This window comes from Lithobates pipiens, unplaced genomic scaffold (genome assembly GCF_037356315.1).
Source record: "Lithobates pipiens isolate NorthernLeopardFrog02 unplaced genomic scaffold, aLitPip1_a1.2 Scaffold_8, whole genome shotgun sequence".
Lineage (NCBI taxonomy): Eukaryota > Metazoa > Chordata > Amphibia > Anura > Ranidae > Lithobates > Lithobates pipiens.
In genome coordinates, this window is record NW_027507903.1 from 590,828,347 (window position 1) to 590,855,647 (window position 27,301).

General features: G+C 44.3%; 1 protein-coding gene across 1 annotated transcript in view; it reads right to left on the reverse strand.

Moving 5' to 3' along the window:
* Positions 1-27,301, reverse strand: part of LOC143962291 (uncharacterized) — a 78,509-nt gene that overhangs the window by 39,612 nt on the left and 11,596 nt on the right. Inside the window, exons 3-4 of the mRNA XM_077471594.1 lie at positions 18,026-18,147; positions 4,063-5,116 (exon numbers count right to left, since the gene is read on the reverse strand). Coding sequence (XP_077327720.1) covers positions 4,063-5,060 — 998 coding nt within the window. The 5' untranslated portion in view covers positions 5,061-5,116; positions 18,026-18,147. The remainder of the gene's footprint in view (positions 1-4,062; positions 5,117-18,025; positions 18,148-27,301) is intronic.

Here is a 27,301-nt window from a genome sequence, read left to right on the forward strand (position 1 = left end):
AAGCCCTCAGAGGTTTGTTAGAGAACCTTAGTTAAAAAACAGCATCAAGAAGACCAAGGAACACACAAGACAGGTCAAGAACAAAGTTGTGGAGAAGTTTAGCAGGGTTAGGTTATAAAGAAAAATATCCCAAGCTTTGAACATCTCACAGAGTGCTGTTCAATTCATCATCCAAAAATGAAAAGTATGGCACAACTGCAAACCTACCAAGACATGGCCGTCCACCTTAACTGACAGGCTGGGCAAGGAGAGCATTAATCATAGAAGCAGCCATGATCAACAGCTCAAGTGGAAGAATCTGTCCACAGGACAAAGATTTAGTCATGCACTCCACAAATCTGCCCTTTATAGAAGAGTTCCAAGAAGAAAGCCATTGTTGAAAGAAAGCCATAAGTCGTCCCGTTTGCAGTTTGTGAGAAGCCATGTGGGGGATGTAACTTTTTGGCCTAAAAGCAAATGCTATGTGTGGCGAAAAAACTAAACACTGCACATCACCCTGAATACATTATCCCCACTGTGAAACATGGTGGTGGTGGCAACATCATGTTGTGGGGATACTTTTCTCCAGGAGGGATAGGAAAGATGGTCAGAGTTGATGGGAATATAGATGGAGCCAAATACAGGGCGATCTTAAAAGGTTCACTTTCCAGCAAGAAAAACGACCCTAAACATACAGTAAGAGCTACAATGGAATGGTTTAGATCAAAATATATTCATGTGTTAGAATGACCTAGTCAAAGTCCAGACCTAAATCCAATTGAGAATCTGTGGCAAGACTTGAAAATTGCTGTTCACAGACGCTTTCAATCCAATCTGGCAGAGCAGCTAATTTGCAAAGAAGAATGGGCAAAAATGTCACTCTCTAGATGTGCAAAGCGACATCCCCAAAAAAGACTTGCAGCTGTAATTGCAACGAAAGGTAGTTCTACAAAGTATTGACTCAGTGGGCCGAATACAAATGCACCCAACACCCTTCACATTTATTTGTAAAAAATGTTGAAAACCAGTTGTCATTTTCCTTCCGTTTTACAATTTTGTACCACTTTGTGTTGGTCTATCATTTTATTAATTAAAATCTCAATAAAATACATTTACGTTTTTGGTTGTAACATTACAAATGTCAAGAGGTATGAATACTTTTTCAAGGCACATCTAATTTCCTGACTACCTATCACATTTTTGGAGGCCCTGGAGCACCAGGCCAGCAGAAACACCCACGAAAATGAACCTATTTTTGAGAGTAAATCCAAGGTATTTTTAAGAGGTACGGTGAGTCTTTTGAAACAAAGTCCCACTCATCTACAAGTGGCAACAAAATAATTATCTTTGTTCACACCCAATGGCATTACAAACTAATTTAAAAAAAAAAGCAGATTTGACTTGCATAGGTTTGCTCACACTATGTGCAGAGATGTATATTAGAGGTCGAACCCCCCCCCCTCTTTCATCTCATAAAATCTAACAGACACCTTTCACACTGGGGCATTTTTCAGGCGCTTTTGGGCTAAAAATAGCACCTATAAAGTGCCTGCAAAACGGCTCCCCTGCAGTCTGTGTGAAAGACAGAGTGCTTTCACACTGAGGTGATGCACTGGCAGGACGTTTGGAGTGGTGTATACCGCTCCTCCACCACTCCTGCCCATTGATATGAATGGGCGCCACTGCCGAATCGCATGCAATGCGATATGGCAGCAGCGCTTCACGGGTGCATTTCCTCGGCCGCTAGCTGGGTTACATGCGCCCCACTAGCAGCCGAATAGCACAGCTAAAATAACAGTAAAGTGCCGTTTGTACCATCAACGCCTGCCCACTCCAGTGTGAAAGCAGCCTTAAGTGATACATAAAATTTCTCACATTTATTAAACAAAACAAACCTCCAATCAGTTCACTCGTATGTATAATTTAGATTTTATATATATATATATATATATATATATATATATATATTAAATAAAAACAGGTAATCAAAACTTTTGGACGAAAAAAAAAATTTTGCTAACTTTACGGTTTTAGTTTTTATTTTTTTTAAAATCATTAGTGTATTTTTTTCCCAAAAAAAATTGCGTTTGAAAGACCTCTGCGCAAATACCGTGTGACATAAAATATTGCAACAACCTCTATTTTATTCCCTAGGACAGTGATGGTGAACCTTGGCACCCCAGATGTTTTGGAACTACATTTCCCATGAGGCTCATGCACTCTGCAGTATAGTTGAGCATCATGGGAAATGTAGTTCCAAATCATCTGGAGTGCCAAGGTTCACCATCACTGCCCTAGGATCTCTGCTAAAAAATATATATATCATTTTTGGGGGTTCCAAGTGATTTTCTGGCAGAAAATACATGATTTTTACTTGTAAGCAAAAAGTGTCAGGAAAGATTTAGCCTTTAAATAGTTAAACTGAGAAATTCTACACACAGAGCTAAGTTCATTCAGAAGTGTAAACATTGTATCTCTTTGCTCTTTTCTTGGCAGACTGCCCAGAGAGGAGGAAAGACGCTTCACTGAAGACTCAGACAACTTGCATTGACTTCTATTACAAAAGTCATTTGCAAGTGGCGCTGTAGTTATAATCGGCCTTTTTATCAGCACAATCGGCCGATTAATTAAAAAACGGCAAATATCGGCCGATATATCGGTCAACCTCTAATGTATATTTATTACATACAGTAGGTCTCTGCAAGGACACAAAGAAAACCATTGTGGCCGGTTCATGCCAATACACTGCTGTCATGCGAGTTTTTTTTTCTATGCAAAAACATTTAGCACAATTGCTTTGCAGGAGCACAAAAAAAAAAAAACTGTTCTCCGTTTGCACCACACAATTAGTGTCATGTTAATTTTTTTTCTGTGCAAAAAAAATTGAATACACATTGCAGATTTCTGCGCAGAAAAAAATCTTCACAAGCTACCAGGATTGTGGGGTGAACAGGACACAGAGAGCAATTGTTTTCTTTGTGCCCTCCCAGAAACAAATGCAAAAAAAGTAATATCTCTGCACATGTGTGAACGAGGCCTATGAAACGATCCCCATAATGACAGACGGACTAAAAAACACAAACTGTTGGTGTGAGCACATTGGGTACTTTCTCCCATGTGACAAAAAAATAAAAGTGTATGATAAGCTGGCAAAAGCTAAAATTTCTTCAAAGGATGTACATCCCCTCATTTACGGAGGTATGCTCACTGGAAGATTTACCCTCTGTCCATGTTTTGTTGCCAGCTCAATATTTTGCATTTTCCCCCACTTTCAGTTTCAGGGACAGTGAATTTTCCCAGCAGAAGATACAGACCGCAAAAAAAAAAAAAAAATCCAAATTCCAAAAAATGCCCAGCACATCAAAGAATATATCCTTATGGAACTGTAACAGATGCTTCAAAAAGGCAGCTGTTTTCAGTGCACCCCCTCCTCAAATGTCACTACCATGCTACCCCAGGTTTGCACCCCCCATCCTTTGGTTGCTAGGACGCTGGCATAGCAACTGGTGATGGTGTGGCCTGACCAGCAGCCTGGCATCGATTGCTTGGACACAATGAACTGTCGGTTACCAGGATACTGGCACAGCAACCAATGGTGCTGAGGCCCAGCAGCAAGTGTCCTAGAAACCAGCTCAATAAATCTGGCCATAGATTGATTAAATCTTGGGCAGTTTAGCACTGACCAGTCAATGTTTTATAAATCTATGGGCAGGCTGGTTGCACTGCAGTTGAAATTACTGATCCACTTTAGTACAACCAGTCTGATCTTTTTCATGCGATCACTTCCAGCAGCTATAGTCTCCAGTAGTGATCATTGTGTTCCCCTGGCAAGGAAGGCTCCCCGCCGGCAGAACATAAAAGTGCAGGGATATACAGGGAAAGGTTATTGAACCGCAGTGAGAATAGAGTGTCCAGTATGGATATTCCAGCTTCAATGCTGCCCCGCCACCAAGTGTTGCCTGATGAGGTCTGCTTGCTTTGCCTCATTGGCGGCACATCCCTGCCTTTATTTAGTAGTCTATGTTGTGTGCCTGAAGTACAACTTTAATTAGGTGTTGCATAAATTTAGGTGAAATTCATAACATATGAACAGATTCTGTCCTGTGTGAATGCCCCGATGAAAAATGATATTGCGTCTCTCTCATGTGACTCTTTTGGTGTCTGGTAAGGTTTCCCTTTTCTGTGAAGCATTTGTCACAATCTAAACATCTAAATGGCTTCTCTCCTGTGTGAACCCTTTGGTGTTTGATCAGATCCGATTTGGCTATAAAACATTTATCACACACAGAACACAGGAACGGTTTCTCTCCTGTGTGAATCATATGGTGTTTAGCGAGATTAGCTTTTTCTGTGAAGCACTTGTCACATTCTGAACATCTAAATGGCTTTTGTCCTTTGTGAGTCCTCTGGTGTTTGGTCAGATTTGATTTGAACCTAAAACGTTTATCACATTCAGGGCACACATATGGCTTCTCTTCTGTGTGAATCTTCTGGTGTATAGTAAGATGCGATTTTTCTTTGAAGCTCTTGTTACACTCTAAACAACGATATGGTCTTTCCCCTGTGTGAATCCTCTGGTGTTGAGAAAGATTTCCTTTTTCCGCAAAGCTTTTGTCACATTCTGAGCATTTAAATGGTTTCTCCCCTGTGTGAATCCTCAGGTGACCAATAAGAATTTGCTTTTTTGCGAAACACTTGCCACATATCACACATCTATATGGGTTTACTGCTGTGTGAGCCCGCTGGTGTTGGGTTAGCTCCGATTTGGATCTAAAATATTTATCACATTCCGAGCATAAATATGGCTTCTCGCCGGTGTGAATCCTCAGATGATTAGCTAGACTTCCCTTCTCTGGGAAGCACTTGTCACATTCTGGACATCTAAAAAGCTTCTCCCCTGTGTGGATCTTCTGGTGTTTTCTAAGACCCGACTTATCGGTGAAGCGCTTATCACATTCTGAACATTTAAATGGTTTCTCTCCATTATGATTCCTCTGACGTTTAATTAAATGCTCCATAATTCTAAAGGACTGCTCACAATCCGTAGAAGGAAATGGCTTTTCACTTGTGGAGCTCATCATTTGGTGAGATACGGCTTCACTCTAAATCCTTCTCACAATTCAGTTTATTAATCCACCTGTAGGGAACATAAAATGTTTTGTAGAATCACAGAGTGTAGACACTATCAAAGTTGATGTAGAAATGTAAAAATGTATATTCTGAAATAGGAAGTAACCATTTTTTGTAGATTTGGTGTTTATTTTACCAAAATTGACTAAATTAAATGCGAGTTCAAAGAATAATTCTAGGTATGGCTATATTGGACCAATATTGTGCTTTCTTCTCTCTCCTGCAGCCGCCGTTGACTGATACAGGGGATCGTGTACACGAACCAGAACGGGCTGAAAATATTATTATACAGGTTTTATATAGCGCCAAACATTTATGCAACGCTTCACAACATGGGGGTAGACAGTACAAATATAATACACTTTCTTGATCATACATTACGGGACACAGGAGCTTCATTACATAGTGGGTTATATAGGCACCTCTGGTGATTGGACACTGGTTGACCCTAATTAAGGAGAATTCCTCCCCTATATAACCCCTCCCATTTGGGAGGCAACTCAGTTTTTTCGCCAGTGTCTATGGTGATGGTCACGTAAAACTTTAGCTCTATGCAGGTCCCTGTGAGGACCGAAGGGCTACAACAAACCGGATCCATACCTCGGGCCGATATTTGACTCCCAAGATGGTATGGTACCCGGGCCTCGTCAGCCGAAGAAGCAAGGTTTTGCCTGTAAGTCCTCTCCATTGGAAGACTGGGCTCTGGGAAAACCAGACTTGGTGTACTGTTTATACAGAGTGCACGAAAGTTTCTGGCAGAGCTTTCTACATGGCCCAGGTGGGAGGTTCTTCCGAGAAGGAGCCCCAGATATACCTGAAGGTTGGCTAACAATACCCGCCGTGATGGGTGAAGGCTGGAATTTGTCTGGTTCAGCAATTCCTGCGTCGGGGACAGGTAAGGGAAGTTATCCTGTATATTTAATATATGAATGGATTTCTTCATTGTGAGTAGTTGTATGTCTTACCTGGTTTCCACCACTAGAGGGAGTAAGAGCAGCCTGATGCATACTTAAATGCCTTTCAATACACACGCTCAGTGAAAGCCTGTTTCTCCAGCTAACTCACGTCTCCATTGCAGTCCTTGCCACAAATAAGGTAAACAGGGGTCCCACGCAGTTCGGGGGTCCCACGCAGCTCCGTTTTGGGTTCTCCTCCCCCCCCTGGATCCCGGCCTAATGGAGGAGGGGGGGTGTGGTTGCGAGCCGTGCACGTCAGTGTGCACGGCGCTGTACTGCGCAGGCGCCAGGCGGCAGTTTTTAAAAGCCCAGAGCGTCAGGGGGCTGTAATTGGAGACACAGGAGCTGTGGGCAGTAAGCATCCGTGGGGATTGGATCTAGGCAAACCTTAAGACACCTACTCAGCATCAGGTTGTGCAATTTAAGCATATATATATTATTGTGAGACTTTAAGCGCAACAGTGATCGCACTTGTACTAGTACCTCTGCTTTGTAGCCTAGTACTATGTCTCCTCGTAAGAGGGTCTCAGGGGGAGGTAATAAGGGCACTGGTAAATCACCGCCTAGGTCCAGGGGTTCAAAAAGAGTGCCTGTAAGTTACCATCCCCCCCCCCCTGCAAGACTGGAGCCAGCCTCTCAAGACGAGTCAGTGCACCTGTCAGGTTTGCAGCCTCTCCTAATGTGTCAGCCCCGGTTTATGTCACTGAGATACTCCCTTAGGGCTACATTGGAGGGTTTTGAAGAGAAAATAATGAATTTTATTACTGCTTCCCTGAAATATAGCATGAAAAGGGGTAGATCCCCTCCCTCTGCTGAAATTCCTCTCTCAGATGATTTTTCTGAAAATGAGGAGAGATCCCTATCTTTGGATAGGGATCATGAGCAGTCGGATGAGTCAGAGGTAGAGGAGATAGTCCCCTCCTCCCAGGCACTCAGAAAACAGGTGCAGTATTATACTGAATTGGCGCGTACCACATTCAGAATGCCTGCTGCTGAAGTCGCTACATCCTCTGTTTCTTCCCTGGGAGTCAGGAAAGCCCCACAGACTGCCTATTCCTTTCCAATCCATCCCTTAATGGATGAATTGTTGTATAAGGATTGGGGACATCCCAATAAACTGTTTGCTCCTCCTAAAAAAGGTTTTCTTTGCATTATCCTCTGGAGGAAAGTTTCACCAAGAAGTGGGGGGTCCCATCTGTTGATGCGGTTGTTTCTTGCGTGAATGAAACCTGACTTGTCCTTTGGATATTGCGCAGGTATTTAAAGGATCCAACTGATAAAAAGCTGTAAACCTTATTAAAAGCCTCCTTTTCCATGACTGGCGCTGGGGTGCAACCTACAGTCGCAGCCGTGGGGTTGTGTCGGTTCCTCAAGGAACAGGTTAAGCAGATGCTTGGGATCCTTCCCAGTGAGGAAGTAGAAAATTATGCAGAACTGCCTCATATTCTGTGCTTTATGATTGATGCGATTTTGGATTCTGTCCAACAAGCATCACGTTTGTCCCTCTTGTTGGTACACATGCGAAGGGCCCTATGGCTAAAGAATTGGGCAGCTGAGCTGTCATGCAAGAAGCATTTGATTGGGTTCCTGTTTAAAGGAGAACGTTTTGTTTGGAGAAAAATTTGTCCAAAATATCAGGGGGTAAAATCTACTCTCCTTCCAATCAAAAAGAGCCAACGTCCGTCATTCAGGCGTGCTCTCTCTCCCGAAGCATCAAGCTCTAAGCAGTGGCAATGGCCTTCTCAGCCCTCCTCTACTAGAAAGGCTCAAGGCAGAGCCCAGGGGCAGGAAAAGACTTGGGGGCGAAAGCCTGCCAAGCAAAAGCCCAAGAACTTCCTTGTGAAGGGGCGCCCCGCTCGGCAGAGTGGGGGGAAGGCTCCCGCAGTTTGCAGGAGTCTGGCGGAAAGAGATCCAGGACAAGTGGGTGATCTCTTCAGTATCTCTGGGCTATAAGCTAGAGTTTCAGGAGATTCCACCTTCTCGTTTCCTAAGGTCAAGGATCCCCAGGGGTCCAGTAAAGCAAAAACCGCTATTTCTGGCCTTAGATCAGTTACTATCCCAGGGTGTGATAGTAGAGGTGAACCCGAAAGATCAGGGTTCGGGGTTTTACTCAAATCTCTTCACCGTTCCAAAACCAAATGGAAGTGTCAGACCTATCCTGGATCTGAAAGATCTGAACCGGTTTTTACACATCCGGTCCTTCCGAATACAGTCAATCCGCACTGTGGTCTCCTCCCTGCAAGGGGGAGAATTCATGGCATCAATAGATATCAAGGATGTCAATTATACACGGAAGGCCGCGCTTATGGAGTAGGTCACAGTCAAACAGGGATATATGTGAATACCTGTGCCTCCCCCAGGCTCTATTGATAATGTATTACTAGTTTCAGTTTTTATGAGGTATAACAATGTAGAAAATACATATGTAAAAATTGGACCTATTTATATTAATCGCTATGAGGTTGCTGCCTCCCTAAGAACACAATCTGCAAACCAGGTTATGTTTAAAAATTGAGTAGTAGTGATGGGCTAATGGCGCTACCTCAAACCTTATATTACCTTTTATCTTCCCTATAGGCTCTGTGCAACCCAATCTGTGTTTGCTATAATGTCCCAATTTTTTTATGTTTATGTCCAACAAAATATTCCTGTTAACCCAAATTCAACCACGTGCCACTACAAACCAATTATATTGATTACCCTACGTTGAATAACCTCGAGGAAGGTGGACACGTTCAGTTATTCACTAACGTAATCAATCAATCAATCAGAATCCCAAAGGGATAATTAGTAAATAGATTAAACCCTAAAGCACCCAAAACCACATATAAAATCCAAGAATCCCAAGCAAGTGTTCAAAATATTTTTGTGATACTAATTTTTGTGATACTAAAAATATTAGTATACTAAACAAAAACAAACGCACTCCATGTACAAAGCCCCTTATAGGGGAAAATATAACACCTATAATCGCACTGCGTTTGCGCAGTTCCTGTGCTAATAATTACTTCCACTGTGCACAATTTACATTTCCACTATAATACCCCAGTGAGTGAAAAAAATTGCAATAAAGAAACAAAGACAACCAAAACCATGAAAAATAAAAATAAAAAATGAGATGAAAAATAAAACGAATGTGCGGGGTAATTCTAACCCCCTTACGAATATAAAAAATACAAAAACCTAGAAAAAAATGTGAATAAGATCAGAATATCAATACCGTATATACTCGAGTATAAGCCGAGATTTTCAGCCTCTTTTTTGAGGCTGAAAGTGCCCCCCTCGGCTTATACTCGAGTCATCGCTGTCTGCCTGCTCGATCAGCGTGTCGAGCAGACAGACAGCAGCCATTCTATAATTCAAAAGCCGCGCCTCCGGCTCCGCCTTCGCCTGTGATAGGCGGAACACTGAATTTCCCAGCAGCCTGTGTTCCGCCTATCACGGACATCGTCTCATCCTCGTACTACGGACGAGGATGAAAGGATGGCCGTGATAGGCGGAACACAGACTGCTGGGAAATTGTGTTCCGCCTATCACAGACAGGGAGGCGCGGCATTTGAACAGGGGAATGGGCGCCGACGAAGAGCGGTGATCCTGGGACGGGACCGGACGGAGGCTCGGCTCGGCTCGGGACGGGACGGGACCGGACGGAGTCTCGGGACGGGACGGGACCGGACGGAGTCTCGGGACGGGACGGGACCGGACGGAGGCTCGGCTCGGGACGGGACCGGACGGAGGCTCGGGACCGGACAGAGGCTGGGGACACAGGTAGGCTGGACAAGATCAAGAAAAAAGCTCTATGTGTGTATCTGTCTCCGCTGGGATATCTCAAATATCAGTTCAGTGGTTCAGATCTAAATGGTAAAAAAGAAAGGTATTTTACAGTAACAGCAGAGAAAGCAGCCATTAGGAGAGTCCATCAGAAATGTTCTCAATTGAATACTCTATAGCAGGGGTCATCAACCCCCGGGCCGCGGCCCAAAGCCGGGCCGTACCGCCTCTCTAGGTGGGCCGCAGCTCCAAGGACACTGTCAGGTCCGAGATCATCAACCCCCGTGCTGCGGCCGGCTAAGGTCAGCTTCGCAGCTGACGGAGAAAACTGTCAGCGATGCGGCCGAACAAGCAGAGACATGACCTCATCCCTCTGCGCTACGCACAGGCGCGCCGCTGTCCCGCCCTACCATAAGCTGGCTACACAGAGAAGCGCCGGCTAATGAGAGAGAGAGTGTGACCTCATCTCTCCCCGCCCACCCTCACTGAACTTACTTTCCCGCAGTCTCCAACGGCTCCTCCCCTCACTCCCATGCTGGAACAGTAAGTACAGTGCACTCTGCACTCCTAATATTTTTATAATGGGAAATTAATATTATTTCTGCAATGGGACATTTAACATTATTTCTGCAATGGGACATCAAATATTATTTATGCAATGGGACATTAAATATTATTTCTGCAATGGGACATTTATTATTATTCATGCAATGGGACATTAAATATTATTTCTGCAATGGGACATTTAATATTATTTCTGCAACAGGACATCTAATATTATTTCTGCAATGGGACATTTAACATTATTTCTGCAATGGGACATCAAATATTATTTCTGCAATGGGACATCAAATATTATTTATGCAATGGGACATCAAATATTATTTATGCAATGGGACATCAAATATTATTTATGCAATGGGACATCAAATATTATTTCTGCAATGGGACATTAAATATTATTTATGCAATGGGACATTTATTATTATTCATGCAATGGGACATTAAATATTATTTATGCAATGGTATCAGGATGATTGAACCGATAACGCACCACATCGCGATTCCCCCCCCCCCCCCATCGGGCCTTGGAAAAATATTCTTCCACAAAACCGGTCCTTGGTGCCAAAAAGGTTGGGGACCACTGCTCTATAGGATTAAAGGGCAAGTGCCTCACTTATGTCTATCCCATGGTTTAGTTGAGGAACTAATAATAAAAGATACTCTGACATTCATAAAAAAGCTGAAAAATGCAGGAGCATACAAGGTCCAGATACAAGATGACATCATTGTAAAGTTAGTGTGATGAAGTCATTGAGTAGTACTTGTATGACTACGGTGTTTCACACACACACAGGGATGGATGGATGGATGGACACACACACAGGGATGGATGGATGGATGGACACACACACACACAGGGATGGATGGATGGATGGACACACACACAGGGATGGATGGATGGATGGACACACACACACACAGGGATGGATGGACACACACACACACACAGGGATGGATGGATGGATGGACACACACACACACAGGGATGGATGGATGGATGGACACACACACAGGGATGGATGGATGGATGGACACACACACACACAGGGATGGATGGATGGATGGACACACACACAGGGATGGATGGATGGATGGACACACACACACACAGGGATGGATGGACACACACACACACACAGGGATGGATGGACACACACACACACACAGGGATGGATGGATGGATGGACACACACACAGGGATGGACAGGCATATCTCACCCTCGGCTTATACACGAGTCAATAGGTTTCCCAGTTTTTTGGGGGTAAATTGGGGGCCTCGGCTTATACTCGGGTCGGCCTATACTCGAGTATATACGGTAGATATATATATATATATATAAAGTCCACACAAAAGTCTCTTATCAGATATTTTCAACTGTGCGATTATTCTTTTTCAAATAACAGCAAGGTGACTTTTGTGATTAGGCCTGCTTAATGGTAACTTCCGTGCTCGTTCCCCCTCAAGGGTCCCCACTCACCGAATCCACTCACCCCCTAGGGGGTATATTGCCTGTAATCTGTGTTCCACTAGGTTGAGGATTCTTCTAATTAGCTCTGTCTTCAGCTGGTCCTCCCCAGGGTTTATTGGAAATGATGAGAGTAGGAGACTTTGTTATCCACCAATGGGTCCTCAAGAAAGAAAAAATCTGCTCATGGTGTAGTATTTTCAATAACTGACCACTTGAGAGAAAGGGAAACGGGCTACAAAGAAGGTTCTTCAAAAAGACTTCTAAAAAATAATAATAGCTTCTGCAAAAATTTATATGCCTTATTTATATGTATATAGCAGAGGACTAGTGATCACTTAAAATATGCTTTATTACAAAAATGTTATATAATTACAAAAAAGAAGAAAGCTTTTGCATATGCTAAAAAATTATTTTACAGCGCTTTGTGCAAAAAGTTTTTTTTTTACAAAAAAGTCCCCTTAAACCAAAGGTGCGATCTACACCAATTGCACTATGAGCCTGTAAATTTAGTATATATGTACCAATAATGCAGCTCAAAAGAGTATACTAAAAAATGACAAAGTAAAAAAATAAAAAATAAAAGTCAGAAAAAATCAAAAAAATTGAAATAAAAAGTATATGCTTAAAAACAGCGGTACAATCCTTTTTTGTGCAAACCAGCACTATACACAGTTATATGGAGCCTAAGTCCCCAATTCTCTGTCCTTCTCCTAAAGTTTTAGGGGGTCCCGTTTTTTAGGCACTGCAGGCTACCCATATACTGGATGCAAAACTACTTATCTTCATCAAACAATTATCCTCCTTGCATGGACGGAGGCTTGAAAGAATTTTGGCACCAGCCCGGTTCGCCAATCCACAAGGGTAGTCACCCTGATCGAACGGCGTGCGCTCCAACTGCGCTCCACCGGGTCAGGCGCACCGGAAGTGACGTGGTGTACGTAATGACGCTGTACGCGTTTCGTCATAGACGTCCTCAGCAGCCTGCTGAGGACGTCTATGACGAAACGCGTACAGCGTCATTACGTACACCACGTCACTTCCGGTGCGCCTGACCCGGTGGAGCGCAGTTGGAGCGCACGCCGTTCGATCAGGGTGACTACCCTTGTGGATTGGCGAACCGGGCTGGTGCCAAAATTCTTTCAAGCCTCCGTCCATGCAAGGAGGATAATTGTTTGATGAAGATAAGTAGTTTTGCATCCAGTATATGGGTAGCCTGCAGTGCCTAAAAAACGGGACTCCCTAAAACTTTAGGAGAAGGACAGAGAATTGGGGACTTAGGCTCCATATAACTGTGTATAGTGCTGGTTTGCACAAAAAAGGATTGTACCGCTGTTTTTAAGCATATACTTTTTATTTCAATTTTTTTGATTTTTTCTGACTTTTATTTTTTATTTTTTTACTTTGTCATTTTTTAGTATACTCTTTTGAGCTGCATTATTGGTACATATATACTAAATTTACAGGCTCATAGTGCAATTGGTGTAGATCGCACCTTTGGTTTAAGGGGACTTTTTTGTAAAAAAAAAACTTTTTGCACAAAGCGCTGTAAAATAATTTTTTAGCATATGCAAAAGCTTTCTTCTTTTTTGTAATTATATAACATTTTTGTAATAAAGCATATTTTAAGTGATCACTAGTCCTCTGCTATATACATATAAATAAGGCATATAAATTGTTGCAGAAGCTATTATTATTTTTTAGAAGTCTTTTTGAAGAACCTTCTTTGTAGCCCGTTTCCCTTTCTCTCAAGTGGTCAGTTATTGAAAATACTACACCATGAGCAGATTTTTTCTTTCTTGAGGACCCATTGGTGGATAACAAAGTCTCCTACTCTCATCATTTCCAATAAACCCTGGGGAGGACCAGCTGAAGACAGAGCTAATTAGAAGAATCCTCAACCTAGTGGAACACAGATTACAGGCAATATACCCCCTAGGGGGTGAGTGGATTCGGTGAGTGGGGACCCTTGAGGGGGAACGAGCACGGAAGTTACCATTAAGCAGGCCTAATCACAAAAGTCACCTTCCTGTTATTTGAAAAAGAATAATCGCACAGTTGAAAATATCTGATAAGAGACTTTTGTGTGGACTTTATATATATATATCTATTGATATTCTGATCTTATTCACATTTTTTCTAGGTTTTTGTATTTTTTATATTCGTAAGGGGGTTAGAATTACCCCGCACATTCGTTTTATTTTTCATCTCATTTTTTATTTTTATTTTTCATGGTTTTGGTTGTCTTTGTTTCTTTATTGCAATTTTTTTCACTCACTGGGGTATTATAGTGGAAATGTAAATTGTGCACAGTGGAAGTAATTATTAGCACAGGAACTGCGCAAACACAGTGCGATTATAGGTGTTATATTTTCCCCTATAAGGGGCTTTGTACACGGAGTGCGTTTGTTTTTGTTTAGTATACTAATATTTTTAGTATCACAAAAATTAGTATCACAAAAATATTTTGAACACTTGCTTGGGATTCTTGGATTTTATATGTGGTTTTGGGTGCTTTAGGGTTTAATCTATTTACTAATTATCCCTTTGGGATTCTGATTGATTGATTGATTACGTTAGTGAATAACTGAACGTGTCCACCTTCCTCGAGGTTATTCAACGTAGGGTAATCAATATAATTGGTTTGTAGTGGCACGTGGTTGAATTTGGGTTAACAGGAATATTTTGTTGGACATAAACATAAAAAAATTGGGACATTATAGCAAACACAGATTGGGTTGCACAGAGCCTATAGGGAAGATAAAAGGTAATATAAGGTTTGAGGTAGCGCCATTAGCCCATCACTACTACTCAGATATCAAGGATGCATATCTCCATGTGCCAATTTTTCCCGCACACCAAAAATTTCTAAGGTTCGCGGTAGAGCGGCGCCATTTTCAATTCATGGCCTTACCGTTCGGGCTTGCTACAGCCCCTCGAGTCTTCACATAGATTCTGGACCCTCTCTTAGCAAACTTAAGAGCTCAGGGTATAGCCGTCATGGCTTATCTAGACGACTTGCTTCTCATGGAGAAAAATGCAGCGTTCCTAAGTCGCAGCGTCACCAAAACGCTAGAACATCTAGAACGCCTAGGTTGGATCATAAACCTAGAAAAGTCGTCCCTACAACCGACTACCAGGTTGGAATACCTAGGTATGATCATCGACACCGCTCAGGGCAGGGTGTTTCTCCCAAGGCTAAAAGCCTTGGCCATTGGGGATCTGGTACGCCTGATTCTGGGCAGAAGATCTTCCCCCATTCGGTTGTGCATGAGACTGTTAGGGAAGATGGTCGCCTCCTTCGAGGCCGTCCCATTCGCCCAGTTCCACTCAAGGCCTCTGCAAGGATGCATCCTTGCGGCTTGGAACAGGAAGCCCCAATCTCTGGATCTTCCTATGCATCTATCCCCAGGGACACGCAAGAGTCTTGTCTGGTGGTTACAAACCAAGAATTTGCTGAAGGGCAAAACTTTTCTTCCTCTCTCATGGAAGATTATCACAACAGATGCCAGCCTGACAGGCTGGGGAGCTGTATTGGAGGAAACATGCTCGCAGGGGAAATGGTCTGCGACCGAGAATCTACTGCCCGTAAACATCTTGGAGATCCGGGCAGTTTACACGGCACTCATAGAGTGGTCTTACAGACTGCGAGGTTTCCCGGTTCGGGTTCAGTCCGACAATGCCACCGCAGTGGCTTATATCAATCACCAGGGCGGTACCAGAAGTCTGGTGGCCCAAAAAGAGGTGAATCGCATACTTGTCTGGGCAGAAAAGCATGTTCCGTGTCTTTCTGCAGTCTTCATCCCAGGAGTGGAGAATTGGCAGGCGGATTTCCTCAGCCGCCGGCAGTTGTGCCCAGGAGAATGGGCTCTGCACCCCGACGTGTTTCAGAACATATGTCACAAGTGGGGTACTCCAGATGTAGATCTGTTTGCGTCCAGGTTCAACAGGAAACTGGACAAGTTTGTATCTAGGACAAGAGATGCACTTGCTCAGGGGTCAGATGCTCTGACAGTTCCCTGGGATCAGTATAATCTGATCTATGCCTTCCCCCCGAGCCCGCTTCTGTCGCGGTTCCTGGGAAGAGTCAAGAGGGAGACAAAGTCGGTCCTTTTGGTGGCCTTGGCTTGACCCAGGCGACCATGGTATGCAGAAATCATGAAGTTGGCAGTAGGCAGGCCATGGACCCTCCCTCTCCGGCCAGATCTGCTCTCACAGGGTCCAATCTACTATCCTGCTTTACGCAGTTTGAATTTGATGGTTTGGCTGCTGAGACCCACATTCTGAGAGACCGTGGCCTTTCGGGGCCAGTCCTTTATACTCTGGTCAATGCCAGAAAGCCGGCCTCCAGCCTTATTTATTACAAGATCTGGAGGACATATGTCTCCTGGTGTGAACTCAGGAAATGGCATCCTAGAAAATATATCATTAACAGAATCTTGGCCTTTCTCCAGTCAGGCCTAGAAATGAATTTGGCCATAAGCACTATCAAAGTGCAGATTTCGGCCCTGTCAGTATTTTTTCAAAAGCCGCGTGCATCACAATCCCTAGTACGGGCTTTATCCAGGAGGCTATGCGGACAAATCCGTCAGTTAAACCTCCGGTATGCCCATGGGATCTGAATTTGGTTCTCTCGGCCTTACAGGGGCAACCAGTTGAACCTTTGCATCTGGCTTCTTTAGTTCTCCTGACTAAAAAGCTGGTCTTCTTAGTAGCCATATCTATGGCTAGAAGAGTATCAGAGTTGGCAGCGCTTTCCAGTAAGGAGCCGTATTTAATTATCCATAAGGATCGGGTGGTCATGCGTCCCAACAGGTCCTTTCTACCTAAAGTGGTTTCGGGTTTCCATTTGAATCAGGATGTAATCCTTTTTCCGGACCCTCAGTCCACAGAGGAAGAATCTTTACACACTTTGGATGTGGTTAGAGCAAACAGTGTTTATCTTCAAGCAACTTCTCAGATAAGGAAAACTGATTATTTATTCTGCCGGAAGGCCCTAGAAAGGGCCAGGCGGCGTCAAAATCCACTCTCTCAAGGTGGATCAGACAAGTTATTTCTCAGGCCTATGGTTTAAAGGGGAAGCTTCCTCCTTTTCGGGTGAAAGCGCACTCTACTAGGGCTGTTAGTGCTTCTTGGGCAGTGCATCACCAGGCCTCCCTGGCTCAGATCTGTAAGGCTGCGACTTGGTCATCAGTCCACACATTCACCAGATTCTATCAGGTGGATGTCAGAGGGCAAGAGGATATCGCCTTCGGGCGCAGTGTACTGCAGGTGCAGTTTAGGTCCTCCGATCCCTGGCAGTCTATATTTATGATCTGTGTCTCCCTCCCCTCAATCTGAGCATTGCTATGGGACATCCCACTATGTAATGAAGCTCCTGTGTCCCGTGATGTATGATCAAGAAAATAGGATTTTTATATACAGCTTACCTGTAAAATCCTTTTCTTGAGAGTACATCACGGGACACAGGGCTCCCGCCCCTCTTGGGTTTTACGTGGTTCCTTATTGCTTTGCTACAAAACTGAGTTGCCTCCCAAATGGGAGGGGTTATATAGGGGAGGAATTCTCCTTAATTAGGGTCAACCAGTGTCCAATCACCAGAGGTGCCTATATAACCCACTATGTAATGAAGCTCCTGTGTCCCGTGATGTACTCTCAAGAAAAGGATTTTACAGGTAAGCTGTATATAAAAATCCTATTTTAATGCAGTAGGAATCAGAAGGCCCCGCTCGTTACAGATTACAATCTAAGAAGGAGGGTCAAGAGATAATAACTGTGGGGGATGTGCTGATGGAGAAAATAAATGCACAGTTGTTAGGTGTGGGATAAATAGGCTTCTCTGAAAAGATGAATTTTCAGGGATTGTCTGAAAGTGGACAGAGTAGGAGAAAGTCATACAGATTGTAGTAGAGCATTCCAGAGGATGGGAGAGGCTCTGCAGAAGTCCTGGAGGCGAGCATTGATGAGATGACAAGAGAGCAGGAGGTCTTAGGCAAGTATACAGATCTTTTTTACATAGGTTAGGTAGCATAAGTAGCAGGAGGGAACATTTTTTTAGGATTAGTTAGGCTGGAATTCTTAAAGTGAGTTATTCAGTTAGATATTGTATGGATATTGTATACTGTATGGATAGCCTCCATATTCTTACCCCCACTTTACCTTTGTACAACGTAAGTGCAGTTGTACTGGATGTCTTCATATTACCATGCAGTCCAACAGGTACCAGAGCTTGACTACGTGCACTTGGTAACCAAACAGTCCAGGTCAGACAAGCCACCTCCCTACAAAGAGATAAAATGTGTGAACCTTTGAGAGTTTTGTCCGTTTGAGAACTTGTTAAATCAGGAACCTACTGTGGTTTAGCCCTCACATTGGATGACATTAAATCGCATGACAAGTCGCACCCATTGTGCACACCCCACTGTCCAAACCGGTGCAACGCAGACTTTGAAGTGCCGCATCAATTTGAAAAAGTAGTGCCTGTACTACTTTTGGCAAATCTGGGTGCAGCTTGCATAGACATCTGTGCATGAACCCGCACAAAAGTCTTCCAAGTCGCACTGAGATGCAGCTTTGAAATTGCTTGATTTCAGGTGAAGTTGCACTATTTCAAAGCTGCAGTCAATGTGTGCACCAACTCGCGCAGGGGGAAAAAGTAATTCTAAGCACCGATATATATATATATATATATATATATATATATATATATATATATATATATATATATATATATATATATATATATATATATATATATATATATATATATATATATATATATATAATATACACACACACACACACACACACACACACACACACCGTATTTATCAGCGTATAACACGCACTTTTTTCCCCCTAAAGGGGGGTGTGTGTTATACGCGATCCCCCGCTGTTTCTATCCCTTTCTGCGGCCTCCGGCTATCTTCGGCCGCACTCGGCCGGTCTCGGCTATCTTCAGCCGCACTCGGCCAGTCTCGGCTATCTTCAGCCGCACTCGGCCGGTCTTGGCTATCTTCGGCCATTCTCGCCTATTTTCGGCCGCACTCGGGCGTTTTTGGCGGCGAGAATGGCCAAGTGTCCCCGAAAATAGCAGAGAACGGCCGAAAATACCCGAAAGCCGCCAAGAACTACAGAGCGCCGCCGAGATACACAGGACATCTGCTCTGTATCTCGGCGGTGCCATTTTTAACCACTTGCTTACTGGGTACTTAAACACCCTTCCTGCCCAGACCAATTTTCAGCTTTCGGTGCTCTCACACTTTGAATGACAATTACTCAGTCATGTAACACTGTACCCAAATGAATTCTGTGTCCTTTTTTCCCCACAAATATAGCTTTCTTTTGGTGGTATTTGACCACCTCTGAGTTTTTTATTTTTTGCACTATAAAATTAAAAAAGACCGAAAATTTTGAAAAAAAATGCGTTTTTCTTAGTTTATGTGATAAAATTTTGCAAATTATTATTTTTTTCATAAATTTTGCCCACAATTTATACTGCTACATATCTTTGGTAAAAATAACCCACTGGTACTGGTGGCCCATTTCATTTCTTGCGACCAGAACAAGCCAGGAAAGTACAAATACCCCCCAAATGACCCCTTTTTTGAAAGTAGATATTCCAAGGTATTTACTAAGATGCATGGTGAGGTTTTTGATGTCATCTTTTTCCCACAATTCTTTGCAAAATGAAGATTTTTTTATTATTTTTTTTCTCACAAAATTTTCAATGTAATAGGTTATTTCTCTCACATGGCATGTGTATACCACAAATGACTAGGGCTGCAACTAACGATTATTTTCATAATCGATTAATCGGCCGATTATTTTTTCGATTAATCGTTAAAAAAAAAAGGGGGGGGGAATATATACGCACGCACGCACGCACGCACACACACACACACACACGTGTCCCCCCCCAGTATAGATGACACATTCCTCCCCTCTCACATGGTGTCACTGCCCCACCTCCTCTCAGTGCTCCCCTCCCCCCCTCCGGTGTCTCAGGTTTTCTCACCCCTTCATGGTGACAGCGGCTCCTCCTCGGTGTGCCGGAGTGGTGTGGGGCGGAGTCTCAGTCCGGACCCGCCACACGTGACTCGGCCGACTCCTCCAAATGGAGTGAAGAGCACCCCGAAGCCGGGAGATGGATGCATGCATGTGCAGAGCCCAACCTCCAATCACAGCAGCACTGGAAAGCGGGGATGTGCGGGGGCAGAGAAAGAGGACGGGGGGATGTGCGGGGGCAGAGGAAGAGGACGGGGATGTGCGGGGGCAGAAGAAGAGGACGGGGGATGTGCGGGGGCAGAAGAAGAGGACGGGGGATGTGCGGGGGCAGAAGAAGAGGACGGGGGATGTGCGGGGACAGAAGAAGAGGACGGGGGATGTGCGGGGACAGAAGAAGAGGACGGGGGATGTGCGGGGACAGAAGAAGAGGACGGGGGATGTGCGGGGACAGAAGAAGAGGACGGGGGATGTGCGGGGACAGAAGAAGAGGACGGGGGATGTGCGGGGACAGAAGAAGAGGACGGGGGATGTGCGGGGACAGAAGAAGAGGACGGGGGATGTGCGGGGACAGAAGAAGAGGACGGGGGATGTGCGGGGACAGAAGAAGAGGACGGGGGATGTGCGGGGACAGAAGAAGAGGACGGGGGATGTGCGGGGACAGAAGAAGAGGAAGGGGGATGTGCGGGGACAGAAGAAGAGGACGGGGGATGTGCGGGGACAGAAGAAGAGGACGGGGGATGTGCGCGGACAGAAGAAGAGGACGGGGGATGTGCGCGGACAGAAGAAGAGGACGGGGGATGTGCGCGGACAGAAGAAGAGGACGGGGGATGTGCGGGGACAGAAGAAGAGGACGGGGGATGTGCGGGGACAGAAGAAGAGGACGGGGGATGTGCGGGGACAGAAGAAGAGAACGGGGGATGTGCGGGGACAGAAGAAGAGGAAGGGGGATGTGCGGGGACAGAAGAAGTCAGGACTTTTTAGGAAAGTTGGAGGGAAAATGAAGTCTCTGAGGGCTGAACTTTATTCAATCTGCTACTTGACAAGGCAGGCTGTATGGAAAGGGTTAATGTTAGAGTAATCCCCCTCCCCCCATACACAGACCCCAGCAATGTGAGGAACTCATCCTGAACCCTACAATAACACTGACAGACAGCAGGGAGAACCGACTTAAACTGTAAGCTTCTGTTGCCAAGCGCAAGACTATTTGCTTTTCTATCAGTAAGCCTAATCTGCAGATCCATCTGCCAATATTGTTATGCCAATACATTCATATGTTCATCAATTATTTAAATATGTTTTTTTATATGTAGAATGTTATTGTTTTTAATAAGTGAAAATTTAAAATGTTCTCTAATATTGGAAATTTTTATTGGTCTTTGATTTCATTTATATTTTGCAGTCTTTTTTATGAAACTTTATTTTATAGAATTTAATATAGACTGCTTTCTGCGGGATTTGCTAGTATAATGCAGTATAACCGGTAGTCCAGCCACGGGGGATGTGCGGGGACAGAAGAACTCCGTGACTCCTCCACAATTCATTCACTTGGGCTGACAGGCTGAACGCCGCGCTGGGGGTGACGTCAGCGCGCAGCTCGCCGCCGCCGGGTGTACCAAGATGGCCGCCAGCTCCGAAGCTAGGCCGAAGCCGCGGTCTTTACTAAGGCCGCGGCCCGCTCGGCGGATCACATGGTGCGGACCAACTAATCGATAATGAAAATCGTTGTCAACGATTTTCATTATCGATTATTATCGATAATATTGATTAATCATTTCAGCCCTACAAATGACACCCCAAAATACATTCTGCTACTCCTTCTGAGTATTATGATACCAAATGTGTGAGACTTTTACACAGCCTGGCCACATACAGAGGCCCAATATTGAAATAGCACCATCAGGCGTTCTAGGAGCATAAATTACACATCTCATTTCTCAACCACCAATTAAATTTTTGAAGGCCCTGGAGAACCAGGACAATGGAAACGCCCACAAAGTGACCCCGTTTTGGAAAGCTAACACCCCAACGTATAATCTATGAGGCATAATGAGTCTTTTGAATGGTTCTTTTTTTCCAGACGTTTTGGGAAAATATGGAAAAAAATGAAAACGCATTTTTTTTTTTACGCAAAGTTGTCCATTTATAAAGATATTTCCAACACATAGCATGCACATAGCAAAAATGATACCCCAAAATACGTTCTGCTACTCCTCCTGAGTATGGCAATACCAAATGTGTGAGACTTTTACACAGTTTGGCCACATACAGAGGCCCAACATGCAAGGAACACCATCAGGTGTTCCAGGGACACATAGCATGCACATACCAAGAATTACACCCCAAAATACATTCTGCTGAGCAAAGAGTAAACAAAAGATTACTTGTGGTTTTAGCAGCGCAGTTGTCCACAGGATGATAGCACTGGTCCAGGTAGCAGGCAGGGACTTGGTCAGCAAAATTGAACACAATTTTCCAGGCAACAGGCAGGTATACTGTCCATAGTCAATATAGACAGCAGGCAGGGATACTGCCCATATACAGTCCAAGGTCAGTGCAAGCAGAGATTGTCAGCAGTGCCAAAATATTGGTCCTGGTAGTAGGCAGGAACATGGTCCATCCATGTGGTGTGGTCAGTTCATGCGACAGGCAGAGGCATGATGGTATAGGTCCTACAGGCAGCAGGCAGAAGTAGGGCCTCGTTCAGGACAGAATGGGGATAGGGGTAGAGGCTTCTCCCACCCAAATCTCTTTGAAGCCTCCGAGTCTCCAGACCCTAATCTAGGAATGAGAAAACAAATGAAATTGTCTTCTTCATCCAGAAAAACAATTCTGGAGCCCCTCACATATGTGAGACCCCTGTTATGAATCCCACTAGTCCACTGAGAGGGTACAAGATCAGTCCAAGTGGCAGGCAAGAGGCATGGTCAAACAGGCCAGGGTCAGTTCCAGATCAGGCAGAGGTATGTACAGAATCAGTAGGCAGAAGTGTGGTCGAATAACAGTCCAGGGTCAGTTCCAGATCAGGCAGAGGCATAAACAGAATCAGTAGGCAGAAGCATGGTCGAATAACAAGCCAGGGTCAGTTACAGAGCAAGCAGAGGCATAAGGGGTGTGAAGGTCAATGGCAGGAAGTGAGGGTTATGGTTACCATATTTCACTAATAATTCACTGAAGTATGGTAACGGCGGAAACAGTCACCTATGCAGAGGTCTGGTAGGAAGGGCATTGGGCACAATGATAAGTGGTGTCTCTTCTCAATCCTCGTTTGCTGCACACCCGACATTTTTTCTGATGTCTTCGGCCTGTTGGTCTAGGAAGGATTTTATCAGGAAAGTGGCGTTCAGAGAGTCTGCTAATTACATCGGATCGAATGTTTTGTGGCGGGCCATTGGGGTATATAAGGGCAGTGGCGATTTCCTCCTGGTAGCCAAGGAAAGGTATGGGTCTTTCTGTGGATTTTCGATAGATTACATACGTGTTGTATATGGCCAAATGAAAGAAATAAATTGAAATTTTTTTATACCACTTGTATGTTCTTCTTGTGGCAAGGTAGAGTTTGAGCATCTGGTCGTTCAAGTCGACACCCCCCATGAACATGTGTACTCATGGATACAAGTTGGTTTTTGTATTGGGGCCATTCCTCCTGGTGATCTCAACGAATGTGTTGTTGTGGATCGAAGAAAGCATGTACACATCCCTTCTGTCTCTCCACTTCACAGCCAAAATTTCCTCGTTCCTTAAACTCTCCGCTTCGCCTTTTCTTAACTTTTTGTTGACGAGGCTTTGAGGAAAGCCCTTCTGGTTCATCCTTACGGTGCCACATGCTGGAGTTTTCTTTCTATGGAGGAACAGGGGTAAACTTGTGTAAAAATTATCCACATAGGCTACCATCTCTTTCTCCAAGAGTGGGTTTATGAGTTCCCAAACAACTTTCCCACTCGATCCGATGTATTTGGGGCAATTAGGGGGATGTAGCTGGGTGTCCTTCCCTTCGTATACCATGAAGGAATATGTATACCCTGTGGCTCAGTCACACAATTTATACATTTTCACCCCATATCGGGCCCTTTTGGAGGGAATAAATAGTTTTAGGCCCAGCCTGCCAGAAAATGTGATCAGGAACTCATCCACACATATGTGTTGGTCTGGGGTAAACAACTAGGGGAAGATCTCAGAAAAATAATTTATTAGCGGCCGAATTTTGTAAAGTTTATCAAAATTTGGGTCATTTCGGGGAAAGCACTGGGTATTGCCGTTAAAGTGTAGGAATCTCATTATCATGAGATATCTGGTCCGGGGCATTATTGAGGAAAAGATGGGGCGGGATGACCAATATGCACGCATTTCATTTTTATTGTTTAGTCCCATACAAAATGTGAGGCCCAAAAAAATTTTCAACTCCTACACTGTTAGGGCTCTCCACTCGTAGGGACGGGCATAAGAGGACGTTGGGTTGCTTTCAATAAATTGTTGGGCATATAGGTTGGACTGGACCACAATCGATTCAAGCATGTCCTCTGTAAAAATTAAGTGGAAAAAGTCCATCAGGGAAAAATTGTGTGTGTCCACCTGGACTCCTGGGTTGGCAGTGAAAGGGGGAACGTTAGCTTCTCCTGAGTTAGGAGGAAGCCACAAGGGGTTCTGCAGGGAAGGCTAGCATGGGACCTAACCCTTTGGGGCCGAGTTGACACACTGGTACTTGGCCTTTGCCGAGTTACTGTGGTGCTGGTGGATGGCACTGCTTTGCCGGTGGATAGCTCTGCGGTGCTGGTGGATGGTACCGCTTCCTCACCAGTACGCCTTCGTCTGATGGGCGGACTATCATCTTCCTCCTCTGAAGCTGTCATTGTACCGCTGCTGAGGACAGGCTCGTAGTCCACGTCAGACTCACAATCTGAATATGAGGAGGAATCCGAAGCGGAGAGCTCCCCGTTGCTCGCGTCGGCTGCAAGAATATCGTATGCCTCCTCGGCTGAATATAATCTTTGTGACATTTTTATTGATCACAAATGGCACTGACAGGTGACGCTGATCTGGCAGATGACACTGACAGGTGACGCTGATCTGGCAGATGACACTAAAAGCACTGACGACACGTGGCACTGACGACACGTGGCTCTGGCTAATTGCTCTGGCAGATGGGGCTGGCAGATGGCACTGGGGCTGACAGATTTTATACAATGTATCACTTTATAACTCACAGATCCTCTCTCTCCTCACACGCTGTCTCTGTGTGAGGAGAGAGAGACAGGGCAATGGGAGATGATCTCATATGTTTACATTTGAGATCATCTCCCATTGGCAGCTGTGATCGCGCTGTAAACAGCCGCTTTGATTGGAAGTAAACACAAGGACGTCCTCCCGGATGAAAGCACCTGCTCTATAGCCGTCATTCGGCTATAGGGCAGGTGGGAACCGGTTAAACGGCAAAGGCACTGACAAGCTTGCAAATGACTGACAAGGCTGCAAATGACACTGATAAGATAAATTATTTAAGAACTTTTTCCACCTTTAATGTGACCTATAAACTGTATAACTCAGTTGAAAAACAAAATTTAAATGTTTTAGGGGTGGGAGTAAAAAAAGCATAAGTGTGTGCACACCCTCTTATAACTGGGGATGTACAGTGGATATAAAAAGTCTACACACCCCTGTTAAAATATCAGGTTTCTGTGATTTAAAAAAATGGCAAAGATAAATCATTCTAGAACTTTTTCCACCTTTCATGTGACCTATAAACTGTACAATTGAAAAAAAACACTGAAATAATTTAGGGGGTGGGAAGTAAAAATAAAAAAATAAAATAAATGTGATTGCATAAGTGTGCACACCCTCCTATGTTCAGAATTAAGTAATCACATTCAAACTCATGTTAAATAGGAGTGAGTACACACCTGCCATCATTAAGTGCCTCTGATTAACCCCAAATAAAAGTTCAGCTGTTCTAGTAGGTCTTTCCTAACATTTTCTTAGTCACATCCTACAACAAAAGCCATGGTCTGCAGAGAGCTTCCAAAGCATCAAGGGATCTCACTGTACAAAGGTATCAGTCAGGAGAAGGGTACAGAACAATTTCCAAGGCATTAGATATACCATGGAACACAGTGAAGACAGTCATCATCAAGTGGAGAAAATATGGCACAACAGTGACATTACCAAGAACTGGACGTCCCTCCAAAATTGATAAAAAAAGACGAGAAGAAAACTGGTCAGGGAGGCTGCCAAGAGGCCTACAGCAACATTAAAAGAACTGCAGAAATATCTGGCAAGTACTGGATGTGTGGTACATGTGACAACAATCTCCTGTACTCTTCATATGTCTAGTGTACCCCCCCCCGGAGCAAGGTGTCCGCACATGGACACTCAGGGGCCAGGCTGATCCTAGGCAGGTGCAGAGCCAGCGCTAGCATAGAGGGGAAGGGCAGCCACCTTAGGGTACCAGGAGAGGGAAGGCACTAAAGCCACAGGGTCCCTCAAGAAAAGCTGATGCCAACACCGGTCCCACTCACACCTTCACCCAGCATAGTACAGGTCACACAGCGTGCACTGTGGCATGCAGCACCTCGCTGCGATTCTGTGAACATCAAGTATAGATAAAAAGAAAACCACCTATAGGTATAATGCTGGAAACCTTCTCCACATCCCAGAAAATAGAAAATTGCAAAAGGGGGTGCCCCGGGGGATTTTATGGGTAAAGGATGTTAACCAGAAAAAGAAGTAACAAGTGTATAAAAATACAAAATTTGTTAAATACAAAACAGTAGTACAGTAGGTACATAGGGTATATAAACCTAAAAACAAAATTAGTCAGACCGGGTAGTTACATAACAGCTATATGCCAAAACACAGCTTTCGATTTCATGGTAGAAGGTCAAATGGAGTGCGTGTGCATAGAAGTTCCAACATGTTTTGGAATACACGTATGAGTAATAAATTCCTTCTTCAGGGGCTTATTAGAAACAAGCTGTTTTTTGACTAATAATGAAATAACAAAGATATAAAAAAGATGAGAGAATGAACAAGTGTACAAATGTGAGAACACGGATTCAGCCGCTGCCTCCAGGTCACACTAGCTTCCATTTGCTCCCCACTCCAGGCTGCTTCTATCCCTCCTCTCTCCGAGTCCCGGGTGAAGGGCAGAACAAATGCTTTTCTCTCTCCAGGCTCCAGCCCCGCAATGAACAATTCCTGCAGAAATGCCTCACAGAGTCAACAATCGCTGCTGAACTGGAGGCGAGAGATGAGGGGGAGGAGTCCAGTAAGATTAGGAGGAGGAGTCAGCAAGCACAGGCGCGGGATCAGCACGGAGTGGAGGGATGAAAGGTAAATCTTGCTGCTTGCATATGACCACCTGCTGACATGTACACCATGGGGACCCTCTAGAGATGAGGAATAGATGGAAACATAGGGAGTGCAAGGGAAAAAGAG